At 59.4% G+C, this 26013-nt stretch overlaps 1 protein-coding gene across 3 annotated transcripts; it reads right to left on the reverse strand.

Moving 5' to 3' along the window:
• Window positions 1-366: 366 nt before the first annotated feature.
• THBS2 (thrombospondin 2) lies at window positions 367-25338 on the reverse strand. 3 transcript variants are annotated; one of them, XM_043592782.1, is made up of 22 exons: window positions 24819-25338; window positions 22186-22257; window positions 20028-20584; window positions 18789-18873; window positions 16119-16315; window positions 14946-15086; window positions 14316-14412; window positions 13691-13861; window positions 13375-13551; window positions 12552-12725; window positions 11710-11837; window positions 11487-11639; window positions 10820-11038; window positions 9807-9914; window positions 9036-9195; window positions 7675-7793; window positions 6872-7106; window positions 5000-5227; window positions 4279-4550; window positions 3720-3817; window positions 3169-3308; window positions 367-2331 (listed from the first exon to the last, which is right to left on the reverse strand). In XM_043592782.1, the coding sequence occupies exons 2-22, from the start codon at window positions 22235-22237 to the stop codon at window positions 2324-2326; spliced, it is 3519 nt and encodes a 1172-aa protein (XP_043448717.1). In that variant the 5' UTR covers window positions 22238-22257; window positions 24819-25338; the 3' UTR covers window positions 367-2323. The 3 variants fall into 3 exon arrangements, with proteins under 3 accessions (XP_043448717.1, XP_043448718.1, XP_043448719.1); XM_043592783.1 differs by lacking the exon at window positions 24819-25338 and adding an exon at window positions 23399-24308; XM_043592784.1 differs by lacking the exon at window positions 22186-22257 and having other exon boundaries at window positions 24819-25333.
• Between the last annotated feature and the right edge of the window lie 675 nt (window positions 25339-26013).

Below are 26013 nucleotides of genomic sequence, written 5' to 3' on the forward strand. Positions count from 1 at the left end.
TCGCACGGGTCCCGCTCGCGTTAACGGGGCGTCTCCCGGCCGTCAGTGCTCCTCTGAGTCCCTTCGGGGACGCCCCCCGAAACTCGCTGCACAGCTCGAGCCGCAGGCGGGAAGGGGCACCTACTGGCCGTGTCCCGCTCGGCTGTGGGGCTGCCCCACACGGGGTTTCCTTCTCCACGACGACCCCAAACCTACACCTTAACCTCGGTGGGGGGTGTGGGGGGGGTGGGGGCACAGCTGGGACCTGCAGACAAACGGGCTCACGTTGAGGGGAGCAACACGTCACCCCCTCCCTGTTGGGGTATGTCTCCCTTCCCCCCCAGCAGGAACCCTGCTAATTCTTCTTAAAAAAGGGAAAGAGATTCGTTTATAGAAAACCTTTTTACAATTTATTTCCTGTTATTAATCTTTAAAGTATAAAAATGAGGCTGCAGCTAGATAAAAGCAGGGCTTCAGTGGTGAGATTCTGACCATGTGAACAAATAAATAAATATTTACAGTCTTTGGCAGAACAAATGGTTTCATCAATCTGGAAGAGAAGTTTGTTCAAAAAAAAAAAACATAAATAATTTACCGAAAAAATATGGTACATTCTAAATATTCACATCATCATCGCGCAGCACCGCGTCGTTCGTCCGAGCGACAGCCACACGGACACCTGTGCCCTCTCCGCGGCCGTTACATTTGGTCCAGTTCCCAAACCCCCGCCGTCTGGGAACACAGCTCCAAAAACTAAGTGGAAAGTGCAGCAAAACAAAAAGTCAACCCCAAAGGAAGCGACAAACACAACTTTATCAAATGAAATGTGCAAGTTAGGACAAGAGTTATGGATCCTCTGTATTCCACACTATGGAATCGAGATAGAAACACAGAAACAAGATCACTATGAACAGAAAGGGGAGAAAGATTTGCCTGCATCAGACAAGACAAACTTCTCTTATTAAACCCCTTGTGTGGAGGGAGATTAATATTTCCTGCAGAAAGAACATGCAATTTAAAGCGAAAACCAAAAAAACAAAAACAAAAAAAAAACAAAAAAAATCGTGTATATCATTGTATGACTGATTAACAGGTGTCTGGCAAGGCTTGATGCTGATTTTTCTTCAGCATTTAAGGTTTCAAATCCTACGTACAGCAGAGAACAGGGGCACATACTGGATTAGTGCGTTGGCAACAGTATAAATTAAGGTTCCTTTATCAAGTCTTCGTCATCATTTATTTATTCCCCTTCATTTGAAACACACTTTGTCGTGACAACAGCATATTGTAAAGCTTGTATCTCGGCAGGAAGGTATTTCCTTGTAACAACATCTTTGTATCATATGTGTGCTCTACGTGTATCCCTAGAAATCATGCTACACGTGTGTTACTTGACACATTTAAAATAAGTTATGGTGAATGAAGCTGCATCCTAAAGTCATTTAATAAATATTTGCATTTCTAACTGGAACCTTAATGAAAAGTGTTGCCAAACTAGGTAAGCAACTTTTTCAGAGTTGCAAAGCCCAGAGGAGGAATTAGATGCTAAAGTGCTCTTGCTGAGCGTGGTCTGGAGCCGGGCCCCGGAAAAGACTCACGCAGAGACCCTGGTGCTCAGAGAGCAGAACCAAGGGACACTCGGAGCTCCCTCCAGCCCGCTGCGGTGGGAGCGCCCACTTCTCTCCGCTAACTTCACCAACGGAGGCCAAGTACGGGACTTCGGACTCCACCGCTGTGGGGGGGGGGGACAGTGGGGGAAGGGGCTTCCGTTTGTCCTCGTGACCACCGCTCAAGTTCCAGTTAGAGAGCCGGCCCCCCAAGTCGGACGAGGTCTTCCGACCTCTGCTACCAGCACGACTCCAGACTCCGTGAACCCGACAGGACTGGCTGCTGTGGGACAGCTCGGACCCAAGAGTGGAAATGGCTTTAAGCACTGAAAGTCGTGCAGCGATATTTTTTTCTGCTTAATTTATGATAATGGCTTGCGCACAATATTCCCTTCAACTCCATATACACATAAATACAGTAAGTAATTACATTTTATATGTAAACGTCATTCTTTTTAAACAAACAAGAAGCGATGTAATGCCGAGCTCAATTGTCACTGCACGGAGTCTCCTGCATCATCAAGCTGTCTTCTGGGCCGGACGTTCACCTGTGGGGCCCACGACCAGTCCCCTCTGAAGGCGCTTGGGCGTGGGGTTGATGTCGGTGAAGGACCCCCAGCGTCAGGGTCAAGGACGGGAGCTGCTGCTAAAGAGAGCGAAGCCGGAAGCACCAGCACAGACTAGGGGTCTAGGCAACAGCGTCTACAGTACGTTTCTGGAAATGCAGCCGGTCTTGTTTAGACATCTACAAAATAAACAATACACAGAACGAGGGTGGCTGCACCATGGGTTTTGCTTCATTTTGTTTTGTTTTGCCTGCAACCGAAATATCATGTTAATTTTAAAAAGCCTCCACAGTATGGACGGGTGTGCGAAGGGTGGCGTGTGTGGGAACACGTCGGGTCTTTGCCCCACGCAGGGCTAAGGAGACTTCGCCAGAAGCAATGTGCTCGCGTTCCCTTTCTCCCCTTGTAGGTAATTTTCAGTGTGTGAATTTTGAGAAGCATCTCAGAGCCTTACTGACCTCATCTGTAGGAGGGAATGTTTTCATGTCCTCGTGAAGGTATGGGGTCAGACAGTACGGTGAGCCAATTATCTTTCTAGACAGGTAACTACAGAGAACCCCCTCCCTCCCTCCCTCCCCCTTTCCTCCCCCTTCCCTCCCTCCCTCTTCCCTCCCTCCCTCTTCCCTCCCTCCTTCCTCCCTCCCTTTTTCCTCCTTCCCTCCTCCCTCCTTCCCCCCTCCCTCCCTCCCTTCCTGTTTTCAGCAAGGGTAGCAATCTAAAATCTAAAATGCCGTGGGGGGCCCAGAAGCTGTAAGGAATGCACAGTCACAGGACGGAACGCAAGGTCAATGGGCAGAGCCTGGGAATAACTGGAAAGCGTTCGCTCCACCAGAGACATTCACGTTCAATTTAAAACAAACAGGTAACGAAACAGGACACGACACAAGCCAGCAAACAAAGCAGCTGCCATCAGCGTATTGCCGTGATGTGCCTTTCAAGGCAGCAAAGTCACACGCATGTCTGTCTCTCCCCCACTCTGTGCCACAGGCCGCCCATAGAGCCGTGTTCTCACCCACCTCGGCATTCGTATTTGAGGTCTGAGAAATAGACCATTTCCTGCGAGAACACAAACAGACCCAGCCGCCCGCCGGCATACGTTTGGTCATAGATGGGTCCCGAGTCCGCCATGACCTGTTTTCCTTCATGCACTAAGACTCTGAACACAGGGGTGCGGGGGAAAGAAACAAGGTGTGAATGGCAGAGGGCAGGAGGTCCGTCCTCACGGGGCGCTGCCCCAAGACCCGCCCCTCCCCACGACAGGTGCTTCAGCCTCAGCCAGAGCGCTCTCCAGTCCCCACCACCTCGGCCTCCCTCCCCGTGGCCTTCAGGTGACATTGAAGCCACGTGCGCTGGGCCCACCCTCTAGGCTGGAGCCTAGGTGGTAGGGAGGGGGCCCCCGACCTAAAGCCCGGAGCAGGACCCCACGTGCTGACGGCTCCCTGACAAGAGGGCGGCACGTGGGCGAGTAAGCCTCACGCTCAGACAGGGAGTCTGCGCTTCCCCCGTCCTGGCCTCTCACTGGTGCTGGGGACACTGGGTGGAAGTCGCTGGCACTGGGCCCCCTCACCTTATGTAGCCCGTCTTCGGTCTGTGGGTCAGATGCCACCTGTAAGCAGTGTAGTCCTTCCAGCCAACGTTTTTGGGGTCGTGCCATAACGTGCGCACCTGAGAAAACATCACTCTTGAGTACGGGTGCCGTCTCTCAGCACGGACGGGAGTGCCCGTGGCTCACGCGGCCACGAGCCTCGGGAGCGGACCCACGTCCGCCGACAGGGGCCAGCAGGTCAGTGCCACCGGCACAGGCGTCAGAGCCAGAGCCACGGATGCGATTCCGGATCCCCTGCTTCCTCAACATGGGACCTTGGGCAAAACAGTTAGCCTTTGAAAACCCAGTTGTCCTCACCTCTAGAAGACAGTAGAATCACACGTAACTTACAAGAGGATCATCGGCCGTGTTTACGGAAACACCAAGACCAGGCACGGCGTCTTTAATCAGGTAGGCGCTCAATACGAGACTGTTAAAATTACTGTCACTTGGGTTACAATTAAGGAAAACACAAAGGCTGGGCATCTTCGGGGCGAGAACGGCTCTCTTGAGCGAGCTCCCGGCGCCTCGCCGTCCTCACCTGGCCTTGCGTGTTCCCGGTATGCCAGAGCGCGTTCCTCAGGTGCTCGCCGGTGCCCGTGGTGGAGTTCACCACCTTGAGGGACACGCCCGAGTAGCCGTAAGCCCGAGTGGGCTGCTCTTCCCAGTAGGTCTGGGTGACCTGCTTCCACATGACCACGTAGAAGCGGCTGCTGGACTGGTAGCCGAAGACAAAGCCGGCGTAGTCATCGTCCCGGTCGGTGTTGACGTAGAACGTGCCGCTGAAGTCCACGGACCCGAACTCGTCAAAACCTGGATGTCAAAGGGGACTCTCGGTGGTGAGGTTCAGGCGGGCGCGGCCCCGGAGGACGTGCCCGGGTCGGCCCCGGGACCGGTGGGCGCGGGCGGGAGGAGGCTGGGCTGGGCCCTTGTCTCACACCCACCTCCGCTTCGTGGCTCTGGGGTTAATGAATGTCTGGGACCTGACAACTTCAGACCCCACTTCCTGAGTCTGGCAGACCGTTACTGTGTGACATAGTATTTTGTAAATCAAATCCACACGTAAGATGGCTTACTGAGCACGACCTCACCGATGCCTGCCTCCCCATTCCCTCGGTCGAGACCATTTGGCAGGCGTGGAAGGACGGGCACCCGAGAGACCACCCTGACCCCACCACGCGGCTCTACAGAGCCTCCCGCATGCCCCGTGGGCACCCTGCCCCCAGGAACCACGAAGGGCGGTGCGAATCTCGAAGGCTCACCGACAGCGATGCCGGGGTCCGAGTTGGCCGTCTGCACCAGCTCCTTGCCCTGATGGCGAATGACCCAGTTGGGGTCGATCTGAGTGGTGCCCTTCGGGTCCAGGTGGACCATCTGGAAGTTCCTGAAGTCGGTCTCGCTGATGGCGCTGTTCTCAGGACACACGTCATCGATGTCTGGGATGCTGTCGTTGTCAAAGTCGTCTTTGCAAGCGTCCCCACGCCCGTCCCCTGGCGGCGGATAGCCGAGAAAGGGAACACACGGTGGGTGGTTGGCCGTCAGCCTTTCCTTGGTGTTCTGTGGGGCCATGCTCATCTTCCCTACTGCGTGGGGCTGGGGGGCTCCCAGGAGCCTGGCGCGGTGCTCAGAGTGTGGACAGCAGGCTCCTGCTCACCCCCGCGGGTGTCCCCCGACACTAGGCCTCAGGCTGGGGGTGAGGGGGGCTGCACCTCCAGCTTATTCTCTGACAGTTTCCAGAACGTCTCCTGACAACTTTCATCATCACCCTTGCCTGAAATCTGTTCGGATTTAAAGCGGAGCTCTTACTCTACCAATGACTTTCCTTGGGGAGGTACAGACTTTTTTCTGGAACCTTCTTCTCAACCTGTCCGGTGAGGTGGTGGGCGGGGTGCGGGCCTGGCAGGCCCCCAGATCACTGGTGGGGGGAGGCGCGGGGGGCCTTGGCCTGTGACCCCCACAGCTGTCCCGTCCAGGGGACGGAGGTTAATGTTTTCAGCTATAGCTCATTTCACCAGGAGAACAGCCACCGAGCTCGGCTAATTCCCGCCGCGTCCTGCGGGGTCTGCTCGGCTGCTCGCACCTGAGGCCCACGCTCGCGCAGGAGGAGCCGGAAAGCACACCGTGCGCTCAAGGCCTGCCTCTCCCCACCCCGGCCCGCCCCCGGGCTCCCGCGGGTCAGCTTGAGCCGAGCGCTTGCTCCAGGCAGGGTTCCTGCCCCCTGCTGGAGTCGGCCACGTGGCTCTGCCGTGACCCTCGGAGCCGCCCTCAGATCCCGGGTCCCCCACTCGCCTGTGAGTCACGTTGGCTCGGACGCCCACACCCCGTCTCCGGTCCCAAAGGCTGGGCGGCCCACACGCGCGGGGGCCCCCGAAGCCACCTTCTCACGGCTCCCCCGGGGCCCCGAACACGGCGTGCACCTCGCCGCCTACTCCACACCCTCCCCGTGGCCCCACTTCCTCAAGACCCTGCCCCCGACGCTGCCCACTGGTTGCGGGCCGCGCGGGGAACCCCGTTCCTTTTCCTGACATTTCACACCCCTTTCTCCTTTGCTTTGTCCTTGAAAGAATAAATCCCCAACCCTCTCTGAGCCCAGATCCCACCTCATCCCGCTCGTGACGGGCACGTCTCTGCAGAGACCGCTCATAGCTTCTGCGTGGAGCCTGTGGCCTATGGGTTGGCGGGGATAGTCCGAGGGGGCGGGACACATACTGTCTGAGGAGGCGGGGCGCCTGCCGTCTGATGGGGCGGGGCACGGATCACCCGAGGGGGCGGGGCACGGATCGCCCGAGGGGGTGGGGCACAGATCGTCCGAGGGGGCGGGACACACACTGTCTGAGGAGGCGGGGCGCCTGCCGTCTGATGGGGCGGGGCACGGATCATCCGAGGGGGTGGGGCACAGATCGTCCAAGGGGGCGGGGCACAGATCGTCCACGGGGGAAGGACATGGCTCGCCCGAGGGGGCGGGGCACGGATCGCCCGAGGGGGTGGGGCAGGGTACCTCGGAGGGTACCTACCGTCTGAGGGGGCGGGGCACGGATCATCCGAGGGGGCGGGGCACAGATCGTCCAAGGGGGAGGGGCATGGCTCGCCCGAGGGGGCGGGGCACGGATCGCCCGAGGGGGCGGGGCACCTACCATCGGAGTCCTCCTGGCCAGGGTTGGAGACAAGCCGGCAGTTGTCCCTGTCGTCTGGGACCCCGTCGTTGTCATCGTCTGAGTCACAGGCGTCGCCCTGGCCGTCGTGGTCGTGGTCGGCCTGGTTGGCGTTGGGGATGTAGGGGCAGTTGTCTTGGTTGTTCTGGTGGCCATCGTCGTCGATGTCATCATTGTTGTCACACTGGTCTCCCACGAGGTCGTTGTCTATGTCGGTCTGGGGGACAGGGCAGGGAACGGGCTGAGCACCTGCCGGGTGGACGGGCGCCAGGCTGGTCGTGGCCGCGGACCTTGGGGCTGGGCCGCCCCCCTGCTGCAGGCAAGTGGCCGAGTCCGCAACTTGGGCAGCACCCTGCGTGACCCAGCTACATGGACTCGCTTCCGGGAAAGAAGAGCCCGGAGCAGCAAGCGCCTTTGTGACGTCATCTGCAACAGTGTATCCCACATAGACAGCAACACCTTACGTGCTGTGTCTTCCAGAGGCAAGTCTGGAAGAGAAGCCAGTCCCCACGTTTGTGTCAGGGAAACAGGCAGATAGCGGAGGGCGGGTGCCCGGTCCCCTCAGACAGGGAGGGCCCACGAACACGCCCACGAACGCAGCCGTGGCCACTGAGATTGAAGCCTGCTCAATGAAAGTTTTCAATTAAAATTATTGAAAAGCCCACGCTGTCCCTGCGTGGCAGCACTAATGGAAAGCCACAAAGACACATATATCCACCAACGATTAGGTGCCCTGACCCCCCCTTCTGCTCACACACACCCCCATCGGTCACCTAATCAATTACCTGATCAGGGTTGTGCACCAGGGGGCAGTTGTCGCAGTGATCGCCCACGCCGTCCCCGTCTGTGTCTCTCTGGTCGGTGTTATAGACGTAGGGACAATTGTCCCGCTCGTTGAAGACGTCTGCAGATGTTCGGGGAAAATGAGTGTGCTAGCTTAGAAAAAGCACAGAGCTTTTCCCGGCTCATTAAGTAACTTACAGCCGAACTTCGGTTTCGTAAAAAAGGAGCTAAGAATACGGGAAAGTGTAAATATTATCAGATCGTGAAAGAACGTATGTCAGGTTTCCCATTGAAGCCCAAGATGCCTTAGTTTAAAACAGAGCCACTCTCGGAGGCTTCCGGGTGATTCCGCATGGCAAGGAGCTGTCACCCGTGTTCACACGTGTCACCTCTGAGCTCCCCGTGTCGAGTCTTTCCTCCGGATCCATTCCACAAACAAGCCGCGAGCCCATAGGAACTGAGCGTGGACATGCTACACGGAGGAGCGTGCCCGCGGCAGAGGCTGGCAGGTGCAGTACCTTACTTCAAGGGCCCTGGAAGTGGATAGTGGATCCCAGGACACTGGGGCCGTGAGAGACCTGAATTTACAGCGGCGGCAGCAACCCCGTCCGATGGCACAGCCAACCCTCACGGTCGCTGCATCAAGAGGAGCGCGCGAGACCAGCCGAGGCGCCTCTCGCCCGGGCCAGGTGGGGCCTGAGGGAGCAGGGCGGGGGGCAGCGGGAACAGACCCCCAAGAAGGGCTGGCGCGCGCTCCAGCCGCTGCCGAGACAGAGAGAGGCGTGAGTCGGCTCAGCCTGCAGACGCCTGGTGGGAGGCGGGCAACCACCGCCGCTGGCGGATGGGCTCCTTTCCGGGGCACCGGCCTCTCCGGCTGAACGTGGCCTGATGGTGTCCGAGGCTCCTAACAGCCGGGGACGCCCGGGGTGCTTTGCCATGGCCGTGCCGTGAATAGCTGGAAGTAAGGGTGTGGGCAGAAAAAACCCGGGACAGGGCGGCAGACGCGCCTGCCTGCAGTGTGGTTTGGTGAGGACACAGGACCGAACACTTGGGCCTCTGACGGTGACACGGTCACAAGTGCCAACAGGGGACAAAAGCGTGAAGGGCACAGGGCACAGGACTAGGGGCCTGGGTCACGGAAGGAAGATGCCACATCCGTGGTTTCACAAAGGGAGTTCCTGAGGCTGGCGACCCCGCCAGCGACCCCGGGAAGGACGGGCCTGGCGAGGCTGGGCTCCCGCTAGAACAGCTTAAGGCACCGTTTACCCTGGCACCGGTCCGCAGGTGCGGCTGAGCCTGTGTGGCACCCACGGGACGGAGCGCCAGGCGGCAGACACGCGTCCGCGGCAGGGGCAGAACTGACCATCTCCGTCAATGTCCACGGAGCACGCGTCGCCCTCGCCGTTGTTGTCCGTGTCGATCTGCGCCGGGTTGTGCACATACGGGCAGTTGTCACAGCGGTCCCCGACTTCATCTTTGTCATAGTCGAACTGGCGGGGGTTGAAGAGAAGCTGGCAGTTGTCCTGCAGAAAGGCAAGGGAAGAGGTCGGGACACCGCGAGGACATCTGACACCGCGAGGATGTCGCTGGGCTGCACATCACTCATTCCGGGAGGATCGGACGACCCACACGGAGCCAGTCGGCCTCAGCCCCGCGCTTTCCTGCCGTCAAACCGCTTTCTGATTATTTACGCATCTGCCGCTGAAACGGAGACATTTCATGGCAGAGACGACATAATCGTATACGTCACGCTGACAACAGGTCTGCCAGCGTCACGTGAGCGAGTGAGTGAGGGGTTAGTGGGTCAGGAGAGGCAGGTGTGGTGAGGCTGTGTGGAGACACGCAGCCTAGTCTGTCCCTTCTGTGAATGTGAAGTCACCTGATGGACAGTTTCCCCGCAGGTTTCAGTAAAGGCAAGCACGTCACTCATGGTGGGGACAGCGGCGCCCCAGCTGGCACCCACAGGAGGGCAGGCGGTCCCCTGCACGCAGACGCCCACGGCCAGTCGCGCTGGCCGGTCACCGCACGCTGCACGCGGCCTGCGCCCTGTCAGGGCTGGGTTGCGTGTGCGGGACCACAGATCCCACCGAGTGCGGGGCCCCCGGGGCAAAGCTCTCCTCCCCGCCACCCCCACCTTCTCATCGTCCACGCCGTCATTGTCATCATCATCGTCACAGGCGTCACCGGTGCCGTCCTTGTCAAAGTCTTCTTGCCCGGAATTCGGCAGCAGGGGGCAGTTGTCCTGCAATCAGAGGGCACACACGAGTCATAACAACACTCAGGGGGGCGGAGGGTAAACCCTCGGGCACGGAGCTGACGGTGCCAGGGTCACGCGCTGTCCTCAGTGGGGGCGAGGCCAGGGACACGCGTGTTTCTCCTCAAGGCTGCCCTGGAGACGCCGCACCGCCGCCCATGCTTCCACACCAGGGAAGCTCGTGCCCTGTGCCCAGGACGCCGGCGGCCACGGGAGAGCAGAAACCCGAGGAGAGGGAGGGGCTGCCGCTCTGGAAGCCTGGAGGAGGGCCGAACCCCCGGAGACCTTTCACGTCCCGACGTCAGAGTCCCATTCTGCACCTCCGTGCCCTCTGCCCTCCTCAGCCAACAGGTGCCAGGAGTCAAGCATAGACCTCTGTTCAGAATCCGGGGCATAGAGTCCAAATCATCTCCCCCGTGACCGGCGTGATTAGAAAAATCACTTGGCTTCAACGAGCCGAGTTGTAATTCAAACCTGCGTGGCGGTGGTGAAGCGTGTATTTCAGTCGTGTTCACCCTTGGGTCTCAGAAATTCCAGGATGGCCTCCAAACAGATCCACGGGGACCTAGGTCCCATCGAGGCACAGCTCCTGGGGCCTGTCTGCAGCCAGCGAAGGGCTGGTGGCCCGGCTCCCCCAGTCCCACGAACGTGGGCGAAACCTGAGTTTCTCCAGCAAGTTCCCTCACTGAGAGCAGAAGCCCAGGTGGAGCGGGGGTGCAGCTGGGAACCACCTCGCACCCCCAGCTCTTCAGAACAACAGATTGTCTGCAAGTGGCCACAGGGGCCCTGAATGGGATGGGGGGGAGCGGCAGGGGGAGCAGAGGGTGGAGGGGAGGCTGGAGGTGGAAGTAGCGGGGAGGCAGGAGGCCAGAGGCGGGAGCCCCAGCGCTCACCTTGATGCAGTGGTAGGTGGCATTGGTGGAGCACACCAGGTTCTTGTTGGGCCAGCCGTCCAGGTCCGAGTCCTCCCCGCAGATGAGCCCGTCTCCCGCGTAGCCCGTCTGGCACTCACACTTGTACATGGGGTCGCTGAAGTGTCCCAGGTAGATGCACTCCGCGTGCTTGTGGCAGGCGTGAGTCTTGTCTTTGCACGGGTTCTCAGGCTCACACACCTGCGGGAAGGCGGCCGCGTGGTTAGGACGCACCGAGACCCCACCCCTCACGTGCGGGTCGGAGGCGGATGCTCCGGGAGGAGGGCAGGGGTGCAGGCCCCCCCCCCCCCCGCCGGGTGCCGCAGGGACCCAGAGCCTCGGAGCTGTGCTCTCTGCTCTCCAGAAGCGATCCTGAGGTCCAAGCCCGCAGGTGACCGTGCGGGGTCACCAGCATAAAGTGGTCACGCCGGTCCTCCCTGCGGGAAAGTTCAGGTCTGCCCCCGCCAGGCTGATCGGTCAGGGTGGTGGACAGGCTCTGACAGCCCTCCGCCTGCTTCCCAGGAGTCAGCACCCCTTGCCTCGTGGCCCAGGGAGGCCGCCTGGTATTCTCTGACTGCCCCCCAGTGCTCTGGGCTCTTCCCGACTGATCTACAGCCTTTTCCCAGAACACAAGCGGTCAGTTGCTCACCTGCTTCTCCGTCCTGGCCGCCTCCAGGCCGACGCCAAAGGGCTGGGTCCCTTTGTAGCGAGGGGGGCACGGCAGGCAGTGGAAGCCGGGGTTGGTGTTGACGCAGCGCTGGGCTTTGCCCACGGTGAAGCAGACGTCGGTGACCACGGCACACTGGGGGATAAGCGGGGGTGAGCGCCGACCCCGGCTCCGCGGGCACCCCTTCCCCAGGCCGGGCACCCACCTCGTCCAGGTCCTCACAGTGTGTGCCGTTGCCCAGGAAGCCCACGGGGCAGGCGCCGCAGGACCAGGAGCCGTCTGGAAAGCTGCTGCACTCGGCACCGGGGAAGCACGGGTTGGACAAGCAGCCGTCTGCGAAGGACGACACAGAGCGGGGTCGGCTCGGGAGGGCGCACCCGGGAGGCCGCCGGGACGCAATCATCTGCGCCCCGGGAGGCGTCTGTCCAGCACCCGGGTTCAGTAAGAGGAAACTGAGTTACTTGGTATATGCTGGCAACGTGCTTGCCCTCCCATATTTATCTTTAAATAGATAAACAGAATTTATCTTTAAATATTAAATATCTTTAAAGATAGGGGCGCCTGGGTGGCTCGGTCGGTTAAGCGTCCGACTTCGGCTCAGGTTACGATCTCACAGTGCGTGGGTTCGAGCCCCGCGTCGGGCTCTGTGCTGACAGCTCAGGGCCTGGAGCCTGCTAAGGATTCTGTGTCTCCCTCTCTCTCTGCCCCTCCCTGATGCACACTCTGTCTCCCTCTCTCTCAAAAATAAATAAACATAAAAAAATAATAAAGATAGAGGCTACAGGCGCATAGGCACATGGGTGGCTGACGGGTGATTGTCGTCACGCGGGATGTTCCACAAAACTGTGGAGGAGCACGGGTGTTAAAAGCAGGTGTCCTCATGAGCATAGAACTAATCTCTCCCTTCTATATTTCCTATTTTCTACTTTCTATGTCTTCTATTTTTATGTTTTTAACCAGAATAAAAACGCGGTGGCTTCTTCAGAGGGGCTGAAGCGTGCAGACCACAGGGACGCAGGCGCTTTCGTGTCCCGCCCGCACACCCACCTACAGGACAGCTCCTTTTATTGCACATCTGACGCTCTTGGACGTCCCCCACGCAGTCCTTGCCCCTGTGCTGGGGCTCGGGGCTGTTACAGACGCGCGTCCGCTCCCGGATCCCTCCGGCACAGGTGACCGTGCAGGCTGACCATGGGGACCAGGGGCTCCACCGGCCGTCGACTGAGGGCAGAGAGCACAGAGGGTCAGCGCGGAGCCTGACCTACACGGGGGCTCCCGGGGTAAGAGCCGGGATGGAGCGGGGTCTCCAGACGTGGGAGGGAAACTGGAAAGAGCGTCCTTTCCTGAACCTGAGCTCGGGGGTGACGCGGACGACAGGTTTCGGCTGGCTTCGTTTTCCCTCAAGTCCCACAGGCCGGGGTCTAGAGGTGGAAAGCTGCCCACACAGGCACACCTGCCAGGTGAGAGGTGCTCGCATCTGAAACGTCCCATGAAGCTCGAGTTCATCTCATTGGACAACTTGGCAGTGAGAGGATCACCCTGCACTCCCCTTGTCCCTGGCTGTCTCTGCACTTCATGAACGGGGCTTCTGGAACAGGGTCCTGGCACCCCGGGGCCCGGGGCCAGCTGGCTGCAGGCTGCAGGGGGCCGTCTCCCGAGACCCTCTGTTCCATGCCGTCTACCCATCCCCCGGTAAAGGGCACGCGTCACACTGCCCAGAGGTCAGGCTGACTTGTCCCTTAGTTGTGGGTCAGCAGTAATTTAACTGAGCTGGTTCACCATCAGGATGTACCCTCAGGCCAGCTCCGGCAAGGACATCTCTTCTGCCCAGTCCTGTGCTGGGCCCACCCCCCGCCTCCACCCCACTTACTTGGACACGGGGTGCCCTGGCAGCCTTTGGTCTCCCGGCCACTCCCCTTGCAATTCTTGCCCCCCATCTGGGGGACGGGCGAGTTGCAGAGCCGGATGCGGGTGATGTTGCCCACGCCGCAGGTCACAGAGCAGGAAGACCACGGCGACCAGTGGCTCCAGCCCCCGTCCTGCCGGACTAGCACACAGAGGAACACGGAGACATCAGGGGGAGGCAGGGGCTGGCCGTCCCAGGCGTCTGCTCACGCCCAAGCCCGAGAGCCCGTCCCCGCGATCTGGCCCCGCCCTGCGGACGAGGAGTGGCCTCTGACACTCACTTCGGTGGTCACACTTGCCCAGGCTGCACGCCCGCGTCTGGATGGACGGCCCCAGGCAGGTGTTGCTGGTGACGTCACACGACCGCCCTCTCTGCTGGGTGCCCGACCCGCAGGTGGCGGAGCACTGGGTCCACTCCGCCCAGGGGGACCAGCCCTCCTCGCCGTCCGGCGCTGGTGGGAAGCACAAGGGCCTGTCGGGCCTCTGCCCACCCTGCCACGGACGGACCGCCCGTGAAGTGGCCCACGAGGCAGAGTCCGTGCGCTCGGGAGAGCAGGTGTGTCCCCTCCCACGAACAGGGTCCCCGGCGGGGCAGACGCCCACACCGGGGTCGGGACTCAGAGCTGCTCTCCCCAGCAAGACGGAGGGCACGTGGGGATGCCCACGGAGAGTGACAGAAGCCAAGGAGCCTACTGTCCCCGCTCTGCGTGGCTCCCTCCCCGCCAGGTGACACGACAAGACCCTGAACTCCGAGGTCGTGGGTGTGGATGGCCTCGGGGTGAAGTGGCCCTGATCCCTCCCCTCCATCCCGCTAAGCCCCTCCACCGCCTGCGGGTCACCGGGAAGACAGCAAACAGGCGGGAGGCGGACGAAGCAGATGGCACCCCCCACTCCTCTCATACTAACAGTGGAAGCAGGAAGGACAGCATTCTCCCTCCACGAAGGACGGGTTGGCACAGGTCGCCGGCGGGCAGGTGATTTGGTGGCAAACGGTTTTAAATTTCTGCAAGCAGAGAAAGGTGTCTGTGTGACCCTCGTCTCCAAAAGCAGGCGTCAGGGCAAGGGCGGGACTCAAGGGCCGAGAAGGCGGCTGTGCCCGTCCCGACGCCGCAGGCCCTGGAAACAGAGGACGGCCTTCCGCACCCCGCGGGCCGGGGGACCAACCTGGGGTGCGCTGCCCGACCCCCGAGGCCGCCATCGTGAGAACGGGGTGCGTTCGCCAAGGGGAAGAGGCTAAGCTACCCACTGACCTCTGTGTGGGCAGTGACCTGCACCCCCAGGCCCCCCGGAGCAGCCTGAAGCTGCACACGCCCGGCCCCCTCCCGCCTGCTGGGAGACACCAGCCGGACCGGTCACCTCCTGGAGCTTATCTCTCGTGTGCGACTCGGTGAGGTGGGCTGGAGCCCTACCTACGGCCGGTGCCCCGTGCCCGCCCTCGTATCGGCTGTCCCGGCGCACCTGCGCGCGTTTGCGGCCAGCGGGGGAGACCGGGGAGCCCGCCTCCCTGCCCCGCGCAGAGGTGTCCCCGGCCCTCACCTTGCAGGTGCATTTGGTGCAGCTGTCCACCACCCAGGTTTCATTTTCCGCGAAGAAGCGGCCGTCCTGCCAGCAGGCGGACATGTTCCTGGTCTTGGGCGGGCCGCCGATGAGCTCCCAGAGGACCTGGTTGTCGTTGGACTGGAAGATCGAGGGAAACGTTTACGTGTGGGCGGAAGCAACGTCCTCATCGCGCTCACAGACGGGAGAGGAGGCTCCTCCCTCAGGGAAGGGCGCCCCCGGCCCGTGTAGCACCGCCCGCCGTGCGGCCGGCTCTGCGGGAGGAGAGTCGGGGCCACGTGAGGCCTCCCACGCGGGGTCACGTCCCAGCGATCCCAGCGGGCGGCCGACCGCCTGTCACCCTCCAGGGGTGCTCCACTCACGTGGCCGCGTCCCACGGCGTCTGCCCGCCCGCCTCCGAATCCCTACCTCTTCCTCCCGCACACGGTGGGTGCTCAGCGGGAGGCAGTGGGTGCGGGCGGGGGTACTGTTGGAACTCCTGCCCCCATTCCTGCCCCAGGGGCACACACCTGCTGGAAAGTTCCAGAAGAGGCACAGCCTCCTCCGGGTGCTTCCCAAGCCGCGCATCCTGGCCGTGCCCATTCTCCCTACCGCCCACGGAGTGGGAGTGATAGGGTCCCACCCCATCCCGGGCCCCTTGACATGGGGCAGAGGGTGGGGACGGCTGCCCGCCGAGCGGCTGTGCGACGCCACCAGGGCGTGAGGCGACCCCAGACCTGCAGACCTTCCCGGCCACTCTTCCCCGCTGCCCCTGTCACTTCTGTTAGGCACCATGTGTTTGTTCCCATCCCCTAGGCCCAGCTGAGGGCCTGTCTCGGGTCACGCAGCTACGAGAACATGGCTCCCGTCAGTGCCCTTTTCTAAACCTGAAGGGACCCAAGACGGTGTTTTCCTTCCGACGTCCCCTTACGTCCCGGACCTGCGGCCAGTCCTCCCACACCCATCCCGTTCAGGCTCGGGGACACGAGCGTCCCCCGGGTAAGAGCCATCCTGGAGGACGTGGAGCCACAGGTATCTGTCGTTCAGGGTCCTCTGCCCGCCCACCTGCCCTCCGCTGCCCTGCGCTCGGGCCAAGCGCCTTGTCAGTGCGTCAGAGGGGGCTTGCGGGCGAGGTCGCGCCTGTGTGGCAGGAAGCAGCCGCCAGGCACCCACCACTTTCCGCAGGTTCTCGTGAAGCTGGTTCACGATGACGTGCAGCCCCGACAGCTCGGTGATCATGGTGCCCAGCTCCTCGCAGGAGCGTTCGCACACCTCCGGCCTCCTGTGCGCGCCTGGGCCCGCGTACTCCGTGGCCACCTGAGGGCTCAGGTGCAGTGTCTCCGTGTTCTTGCTGATGGCGTTGGCTTCGGCTGCGGGAAGCAGTGGGTGCAGTGAGCAGGGGGGAGAGCGGCCGCGCAGACGTGGGCTTGGGGACGGAACGAAAGAGCGAAACACTGGGGCTGGGGCTCTGCACCCACATGTGACTCGGGCAGAGGAGAGGTGACCACCTCCTTTGCTGACAGCCGTCCCTGTGCCCCGGAGCCTGCTCCCCAGCACGTGTCCCCGCAGCTCCTCGCTCACCGTTTTCTATCCGAACACCCTTTGTTTTGGCCACTTGCCCCACATCAAGATGGATGCAGCCGGCGGTCTTCATGCCAAGAAGTGTCCACCAGACCTCACCTGCCTCTCCCTCATTCCCGTGTCCTCTGGAGGGAAGGGCAGACGCCCTCAGAAGCGCAACCTTGGGGACTCCCCCTCGCTGCCCCTGAAACCGCACAAACCCCCTGGGGCTCTCACACGGGACGTACGTGGCCAGGACACAAACAGCAAACTACTTGGGCTGGTCCGGAGACAGGCGTCATCCCCCGAGGGAGCCGGGCTGGCCTAACCATGTCCCCAGCCCTCCGGTCACTGTCACAGGAGTGAAATGCCCTGTTTCTCTCAGCATCTCGCTACTGAGTTACACCTTCTGGAAGCTACCGATCTGCCAGGACTACTGCTGGGGACTTACTACTTGGTCATGAATCCTTGCCGCAATCACTCTGACCTCGGGAGTTCCCCTGGCTCGCTGCATGGAAAAGGGCACAGACCACATGGACATAAACGCGTCAGTCACTGCCCATAAGTATCAGATGGGAAACGGTCCCGCACCCACAGATGTGCCCCGGGGCCTGATTTCAGACAGACCCACAGCAGGACAGGACAACACACAGTCAGGGCGTCCACTCCCCCTGATGAAAGGCCTGGCAGGGTCGCCCAGGGGCAGAGCTGGGACCGGGACCGGGGTGCCCTTCCCCCCCTCAAGGGTGAAATGTCCCCCCCTGCCCACAGAGCAGACCACCAGGCATGACGCTCAGCTTTTACGTAAACACAAGCACAGTCCGTCCGTCAGGGTCCCGAGAGCCTCTCTCTTCCTCCGTGTTGTTGAGCCTTCCCGGAGGGGTTAGTGTCCTATGTCTATTCACTCTCTTAGCCCCTCCTGAAACTTTTGCTTTTTAATGACCACTTCCTCCCCCAAGAAAGTCAGCGGCTAATATCACAGAGGCCAATAGTTTGCACGTTAGCCAAGCTGCAGACACGGGGTGAGGTCTGAGCCGCAGCGGCTGCGGCAAACGAGGGGCCGGTCACAGGAGCCGTTACAAATGTCCCTTCACGCCACAGTCCGGCCAAAACGCGCTGTTCTAATCCTCACCTGCCCTGAATTTCCACTGAGTGAGTGTGGAAGATCTGCAGAGGGACAGAGGACAGGGCAGAGGGACAGGGGACAGGACAGAAGGACAGGGGATAGCCTCAGACAAAGATGAGGCCTCCGTGGGGGACCCCCAGCCGCCAGCCAGATGCAGGCTGAGGAACAGAGTGGGCATCCCCACGCCTAAGATGGGGGAGGGACAGCTCCCAGCTCCAGGGGGGTGCGGGTCCCAGAGCCGCACCTGTGCGTTACAGACATCCCATCCTATGTATTCCTGACACGCTGATCATGAGAAAACGATTTATCTTTGTCATAATTTACAGTTGACATGAGGAAGGGGCCTCAGTGCAAATAAATCACAACATGAACCATATTGGGAGACTCTCAGCCCAGGTGGGCACACAGGTGGTCACACACGGCAGCGGTGGGACCCCCGGGGCCTCTGCTTCTTTACAGTAAAATGAACGAGCCTGTCTCTAAGGTGTTTTGAAGATTCAGTGACACACAGAGTTTAAAGAGCCCAGCAGAGTGAACTTCATAAATTAAATGCTCAAGAAAATGTAGGCAATTATGGCTGGAGGTAAATTCAAACTGCGATTAGCATTCAATGCAGGATTATCTGTCAATGGTTCAGGCAGCGAAAATGTCTCCAGAATAGGGCTGTGTCAACAGCCGTGAAGAGTGAAGAAAACCTCCATCAACGTAGCCGACAGATACCCATGCCGTTACCCAGAGAGATGATCGTCACCCATTAACAGACAGGAAAATTTGCGGGTAATCATGTTAAAATGCAGAGATCGGTCTTTTGGTTTATGAAATTGATTATTTTGCATTATTAAAATATATTCAAAATTACTCTTTCAAGCAGTTTATCATTTTCAGATGTCAACATGTCTGAGTTGACCAGCTAACTCCTTCAGAGGCGATAATGGCACTTTATTACAATATTTTTTCTTAAATCCCCACTAGCCCCCCAATACACACACACACACACACACACACACACACACGGGCACGCAAATGCATGTACAGGCGCACTCACCCACGCACGGATACACGCACTCACACACGTGCACATACACACTCCCGTCGCAGCAGAAATCCATCCAAGACGAGAAATGAGATGTGAAATACACTGTTCAAAACACACCTACCTCCCTGACTTTGCTGGCAACCTTTCTTGCTTAGAACATCTTCCACTGAGTTTTCGAACACTAAGTAGATGTTCTGCAGCAAACCCTGGAATGCACGTGAGGAGACAAATAGAGCAACAGATACACATCAAACGATGCCAAGCTAAATGATGTTTTAAAAACACAAGATGTAATCTTGTTTTGTGCTTCTACACGCAGCAGGCTGGACCTCTCCTTATCGTGGGTCAGTCTGGTGTCTGGCTGACGGGCTCGGAAGGGCACGCGGTCCCGGACGTGGACACTCGGTCTCAAAGGTGAGCGTCTGTGCTCCCATGGCAGGGCCACGGGGGCTTCCTGACGGCCACCAGAAGTCAGTTCAACAACCGGGTAAGGACGCTAGCCTCGGGCTCAACTGAATTTAAACGCACGATCGTTTCCCAGAAGACACACGATGATGTGCCAACACCGCGCTGTAGGTTCTAAACCCGTGTGGTTTTAGAAAGATCTTCCAAAAACTATTTTAACATGAACATATTTTAAGATGAACATGGAATTTTTCCCTCATAAACCAACGGCCCTCTCCTTGAAAAGCATGGCTCTTACTCTGCTCTCCTCGCCTCTCAGTGCTAAACGGGGAGTCTGGAGATTACCAGAACATTCCAAGGGGGCCGATTCCTTGGCCATCAAATTCGTCTTCGGCCAGAAAAATGACGGCCGTTTGCCCAGGTAAAAAGCACACCGGGACCACGTGCCCTGCCTATTTGTGGTTTAGAAAGGGGTGCATTATCTGTGTGTGCATGTGTGTGTGTGTGCGTGTGTTGTCCGTGTGAGTGTGGGTGTGCACACATGTGCATGAGCACGGTGTTCATGTACACATGCGTGTGATTGGGTGTGTCAGTGCATGCACCTCTGCGTGTGCTCTGTGTGTGCGTGTGCACGTGTGTGGTGTTGTCTGTGTGGGTGCGTGTGCACATGTACAGTGTGTGCACATGGGTGCCATTGGGTGGGTGGGTGTGTGCACATGCGTGCGATTGGGTGTGGGCATGTGTATCCATGTGGGTGTGTTTGTGTGCACGTGTGTGTGTGTGCACGTCTGTGTGCCTGCGCATGGCGGGAGCCCACGTATGTCTGCGTGGTGCGTGTCTCCCGGGCCTGACCTCTTCCAACACGGCCTCGCGTTAAGAGATGCCCTCGTCGCTCAGCCCCCAGCAGAGGCCGTCCCCGTGCCTCGTGCCGCGGCCGCGACCCTGCTGTACGTACCCGGAAGTGATTGTCTCGAGCAGAGCCTTTGGCCACGTACATCCTGCTCTTTTCTGTCCGCAGCTGCTCGTAGAAAGGCTCGTCCAGCATGAAACTGTCGATCAGGTCGCAGCCCACGTACAAGCTGTAGGTCTCCCCTGTCACCTGCACGGTGATGTTCTTCCACTGGGAGTCAGCCAGGCCCACGTCCTCCAGGGAGATAACGTGCTGAGCGCCGTCTATCCAGTAGGTGAGGTCCAGCGTGTCGGCCGGGCCGTTGGACACGATCTCGAACTGCCTCTGGGAGGCGCCGGGGCCCTCCAGAGCCAGGAGCGTGCCCCGGGACTTGGGGTCCTGCTTCAGGCTGGCCGTGAGAAAGAAGCCCTCTTTCTGCCTCACGATCTTGGCAATCTTGCTGAGGTAATCTGCACTCACGGGTGGGATGTAGTCAAAGCGGACAAAACGATACGCTGGCACGTTGGGGTCAGGCCCCCGGAACTGCTTGGCCCCAATGGTCTTCCGGTTTATGTTGCTGATGCTGAAAAGGTTGAAGGCGGTGTCCTCGTCCTGGTCACCAGCTGCCCGTGGGGACAGAGCAGGGAGGTTACCGCGGGCACGAACCCGGAGGGGCCTTTTCACACACGGGGCAGCAGACCCTGATCCCAGGGGGTGTCCCCTTTCCGCTGGGTGCTAATGGCACCGTTACCCTCTCTCTCCCCGGGCCGCTACCCACAGTGGGGCCCCGGAGGCAGCCGCTGCTCGTCCGTGACCGTTCGGGAGCGAGCCGGCGCCAGAAGGCTGTGTCCGGATCAGCCCGCACTCCGCAGCCAGGCCTCCTGAGGGGGAGGCAGCGCTGCCCTGAGCTGGGCCCTGGCGCACCTTCCGGAACCCGTCCCGCACCGGGCTCTCTCCTGCTCTCCCACCCAGATCTGAGGCTTAGGCGCTGCCCTGCTACTACCATTTGATTGCCCAGAAAAAATCCCTGCACAAGAAATGCGTCTTTGTCCTTGCTATCCACGCTCTCTCCGTCGCCCTCTTATGGAGACCACCTGACTCCCACAAGTTACACTGGTGTCTCCATTTTGCGGAAGTTTACCCGCAACCCCGCTGAGCACCCCGGGGAAGGCTCTGAGACAGCGGGAGTCTCAGGCCTGCGAGTAAAGGGCTTTAAGTCACCATCCGGATGACCGGACCTCCCCAAAATGTAGCAGGGCAGATGATTCAGCGCAATTCACTGAGCAGGAGGTTCAAACGCAGCGTGGCTTTTCACCCCCGGTGCGGCGAATCAAAGCACGAGCTTCAGAGCTGCTTACAGAGGCGTCAGCCGGCCACCTCCTTGGCAGAGCCGCTGGGCAATCCGCCAAAAATGCTTAAAGAGTTAACAGCTCTGACTCAGCAACGTTCCTTTTGGAACTTGTCCTGGGATATAATCTCAAATACCGGGAGAGACGCAGTCACAGCTGGGTTCCCTGTGGCGTCTCTTACACTGGCGACGCTGGAGTAATGCTGCACCTGGAGACTGGTCTAAACAACAGCACGATCTATCTTCGGACGGAATATCATCCGGTCATTAAAGGCCGTGTTGTGTGAAAATAAGCACACGGAAAAACACCGATGTTGCATTTTCAAGTAGGAAAAAAAGTAGGAAGAAAAGAAGTTATAGAACACCAAGCCCTTTCAGTGTTAGAAACTTAGCGTGTAAAAATGTAAAAGCTGACTGTGCATGGCCAGTGTTGTGTCACCAGACGAAAGAGTGTGTTTCTCTAATACCTAGATTTTCCGAAAAGAGATAATTTCCTACTGGGGCACCCGAGTGGCTCAGTCATTTGAGTGCCTGACTCTTGATTTTGGCTCGGGTGGTGACCTCGTGGTTCGTGAGATCGAGCCCTGCGTCAGGCTCCATGCTGTCAGTGCAGAGCCTGCCTGGGATTCTCTCTCCCTCTCTCTCTGCTCCTCCCCCCCCCCCCCACTCATGCACATGCACTCTCTAAATTAATTAATTAACAAACTTAAGCAAAGATTTAAAAATAAATAATTTCCTCTCACGTGGACTCAGAAGTAAGTAAATGTTTATTTAAAAGGAAGTTCTGAATGTTCTACCCTGGTAAGAACCTCAGCCACAGCCTTACCTGCAGGGGCGCGAGCGGCCCCGACAAGCAGAGCCACTGTCCACACTCACCTCGCGCGCCGGACGCGGCCCAGAGGGCGAGCAGGACCAGATCCCAGAGCATCCTGCTTCGGCGGAGGAACCCTGCGGACAAGCCAGGCCCTGGTTACGCAGGCGCACGACACACACGCACGGCAGTGATTTCCAGTGTCGACCGCAGTCTTCACTCACACGAACGTTTACGAGGTTTGTGCGTCGAAACCAGCAGTAAGTGCATTTGTGGGAAGTAAAAGCCGGGTAAGAAACGGGCCTTTCAAGTGGGGCTCTTGCGACTCGAGCTCCTATCATTGGACGAGCATTTGTTGACAAAGCAGGGCGTGATCACATTCCCAATATTCACATTATCTGATCTCACGACGACCCGAGAGGCAAATACTATTGTCATCATCCCCATTTTGTGGATGGGTAAGTGAAGGACCGGAAAAGTTAAGCGCTGGCCCAGAGCAAGGCCGCTGGTGAGCGTGGCCAGGCCTGAAACCCAGGAAGTGTGAATTTAGAAAAATGCCGGCACCATAGAGACGATAATCTATGAAGGCACCGTTGAGCAGATGGCCAAGAAGAAAAAAGTCAGGCCTAACTTAGAATAAACCTTAACTGTACGCAGGAGAAATAAACTGAACTCGGTGTGTCCCAACCACAGACAAACATAGCATTCTACTTAGCAATCACTTTTACTCGGCTGTTCTATTTTCCTGCAGGCCTGTTTTTCCATTCTTGAGGATTTTCAGTTGGCATGGTTCAGGCCAGCAGACGCTGGGCCGGGAGTCAGGAGACCTGGACGGAGGCCCGCTCCACCGTTAACCCCTGCCCCGCCTCGGGGCTCCCGTGCCAGCGTCTCGCAGGGGCGCGCGGGGCACGGAGCTCCCTCCCAGCGGTGGGCGGCATCCGGCTCTGAACCAAAGCCAAACCGAGACCCCGGCCCGGCTGTCAGACGACGGCAAAGCTCGTTAGCGCCTCGGGGTCGCAGAAATCCTAAGGAGTGCCCCCCCGCCCCCCAGAAGCATCTGGTAAACTGGAAACAGTCATCCTCCTGGGCTGGAGGAATGTTCCCCAGGAGAAGAGGCCACTCTGCAGGCCCCTGGGATCCCTCCGGAGTCCGGCTCCCGCCGCTCACAACCTCCTCACAAACAAGTCGGGGCGCCGCTGGTTCTCACGTGGCCCCGGCGAGCGGCCGGCCCGGCAGGCAAGCCCTCGCGGCCCAACCTCCCTGCCTCAGTTTCCTCACCTGCCGAATGAGGAACAGTTGTGTAAATCCCGTGCCAGACAAGGTCACCGCGAGAAATGAGTTCGGCGAGTTAACACCGTAGAGGCTCACGCGGCACGGTGGGCGCAGAGGCATCTGCTGAACGTGCTGCGTGGCTGCCCCCTGGACCGCTTTTCCTGCGACTCTCCGGGGGGCAGCCGTGCCGCTAATAGGTTCCTCAACGGACTGAGCCACACGCGTCAACACCCGGGTGCTCAGAGCCACACCTGGCGCTCAGTGAGCACCGCGTTCGTGCTTTAGGAGGAAACTGGGCCAGCACCTCCGGAACGCCTCCCCTGTGTCCCCTCGGCCAGATGCGTGCCGTCTGTCCCCGCAGAGGGGACAGCTGGCTCTGGCAAACCGGGCTCCGTCCAAAATGTGCTTTTTCAAGTCCTGGGGGCCCAGCTTCCCGAGTGTCAGCTACACAGCGTAAACGGAGCTCCGTTCCAAAAAAATCAAACCCTCTGCCCCCTGAAAGCGGAGCGTCTCTGGCTATGCACACTCCGCCGTCGGTCACACGAGTGAGAGGGACCCACGCTGTCCGGTGGGGGCGCGACGGCGGCAAGGGCACAGCGGGACCAGGAATCCCTGAGTCAGCCGTTCCGTGCCCACGGCTGGTCCAGGGCAGCACCCGGGCCGTGTCACGTCCTAGGACACGCAGTCAGGCACCCGGACACACACTCGCAGTGTGTCCGTGGCTCCATCTTCTCCAGAGACTTTATGCAGCAGAATGTGATTAGAACTCACACAGATGTGTTCACACCCGTTTGTACGAGCGATCCGAGCAACGGTCACCGCCGGGAGGTGTGCGGTCCCTCCCTCGAGAGGGGCTCGGTCACCCGGGAGCCTCCTGTCCCCCTGTGGCTCAGCAGCGCCTTCTGGTGCCGCCCGGGCCTCTCCTGGTGCTGATCGTCCCCCGCTTGTAGCCACAGCCGGGCGGGGATCCCCGGGCTCCTCACACACCCACGGTGTATGCTGCTCCTCCCTGATACTCAAGCACACTTTCACTGTCAGAGACGCTTAGAATTGCAGTGTCTGTAACCTCTCTGGTGACCGTTTTCACTTTTTCAGGAGGACTTTCTCTAACGCCCTCCTCGGGGTCCCCCATCAATGACAAAGACACAAGCGTGCGCCCCGGGCTCACGGGCAGGTCCGCTCGCGGAAGGCACCAGGACCGTGGGACCAGACCACCTCCGAGGGAGCTCGCGGCGCGGCCGCTGCAGCCTGGATGCTTCCAAGTGTGAAGACGCGTTAACGGTCAAGCTTCACCTCACAGCCTAGATCGGTTTGCGCTTTTCTTTCTCCCTCCTCAGAAACCAAAACAGCCTGTTCTGAAAGTTAAAGTACAACGCAGCGGCCTTCTAATAACTTTTACAAGGTAAATCTCTTATACAGGTCTTACCTGGGACGGCGAACGGCTGTGGCGAGGGCTGACTCGGTGCCGGGGACGGAGCCCGGAGGACCAGGTCCACGGCGTGCGGAGCGGGGGTCGGCAGCCTCCTCTTTATATGCTCCGGTCTCCTGGGTGGTGCTGTCAGTCAGACCCGGGAGGAAGCGCGTTCAATCCATCCTTCGAAGGAGTGACATAATCCCCCTCCGATCTCGCATTCGCTCCGAGCACCTGGCACACGGGTGCTGGGCTGCCCGCTCCCGCCGGCCCCTCCAGCTGGGGGACGGCAGAGGCGGAGCCACGGGAGAGGGGAAGGCAGGCAGGCGCTGGCTTTTCCTGTCTTCTCTCAGGAAATAAAACGCTATAAATACAAGCAGCGAGGTTGGCTGCAACTCCCCTTTTCGGCTTCAGAGACAGAATGCAAGTTCCAGGGTTTAAACAAGTTTCACACCGGCCAGGCTGAGAAGGTCTTTCCAAAGCAGACAAGTCACGACCGAGAAGACGCAAAGCATACGCCGCCGGGGTCGACGTGCTGAGGAAGTTATTCTGTGGCTGAATTAATTTATCATGTGCAGAATAAATATTTAACCTAAAGGGAAATCGGGAAATGTTACTCTCTGCAGTTAGATGACTAAGAAATAGGACAGAGAGGATCCACATCCCACATCGTGTGCTGGCTGCACCCCCAGGAGGCCTCCCCTGCAGGGGCCCCGGACGGGGCCACGTCCGGCCGCCGCTTCGTCCCCAGTGGCACAGACAACCCATCATCAGCTTCCGTGGGCTCAACTAATGGGACACCCTACAGAATAAAGACTTGAGAATCCCAACAGTGGTAGCTGTCGGACACCCTGCCCTCCCCAGAGCTCACCATCTCCTGGGCCAGTGTGGACAGTGGTCAGAGGAAGGAGGTGGTGGACAGAGGGAGGAGGTGGACAGAGGGAGGAGGAGGTAGACAGAGCAAGCAGGTAGACAGAGGGAGGAGGTGGACAGAGGGAGGAGGAGGTGGAGAGAGCAAGGAGGTAGACAGAGGGAGGAGGTGGACAGAAGGAGGAGGAGGTGGACAGAGGGAGGAGGTGGACAGAGGGAAGAGGAGGTAGACAGAGGGAGGAGGTAGACAGAGGGAGGAGGTGGACAGAGGGAGGAGGAGGTAGACAGAGGGAGGAGGTAGACAGAGGGAGGAGGAGGTGGACAGAGGAAGGAGGAGGTA

This window comes from Prionailurus bengalensis, chromosome B2 (genome assembly GCF_016509475.1).
Source record: "Prionailurus bengalensis isolate Pbe53 chromosome B2, Fcat_Pben_1.1_paternal_pri, whole genome shotgun sequence".
NCBI lineage: Eukaryota > Metazoa > Chordata > Mammalia > Carnivora > Felidae > Prionailurus > Prionailurus bengalensis.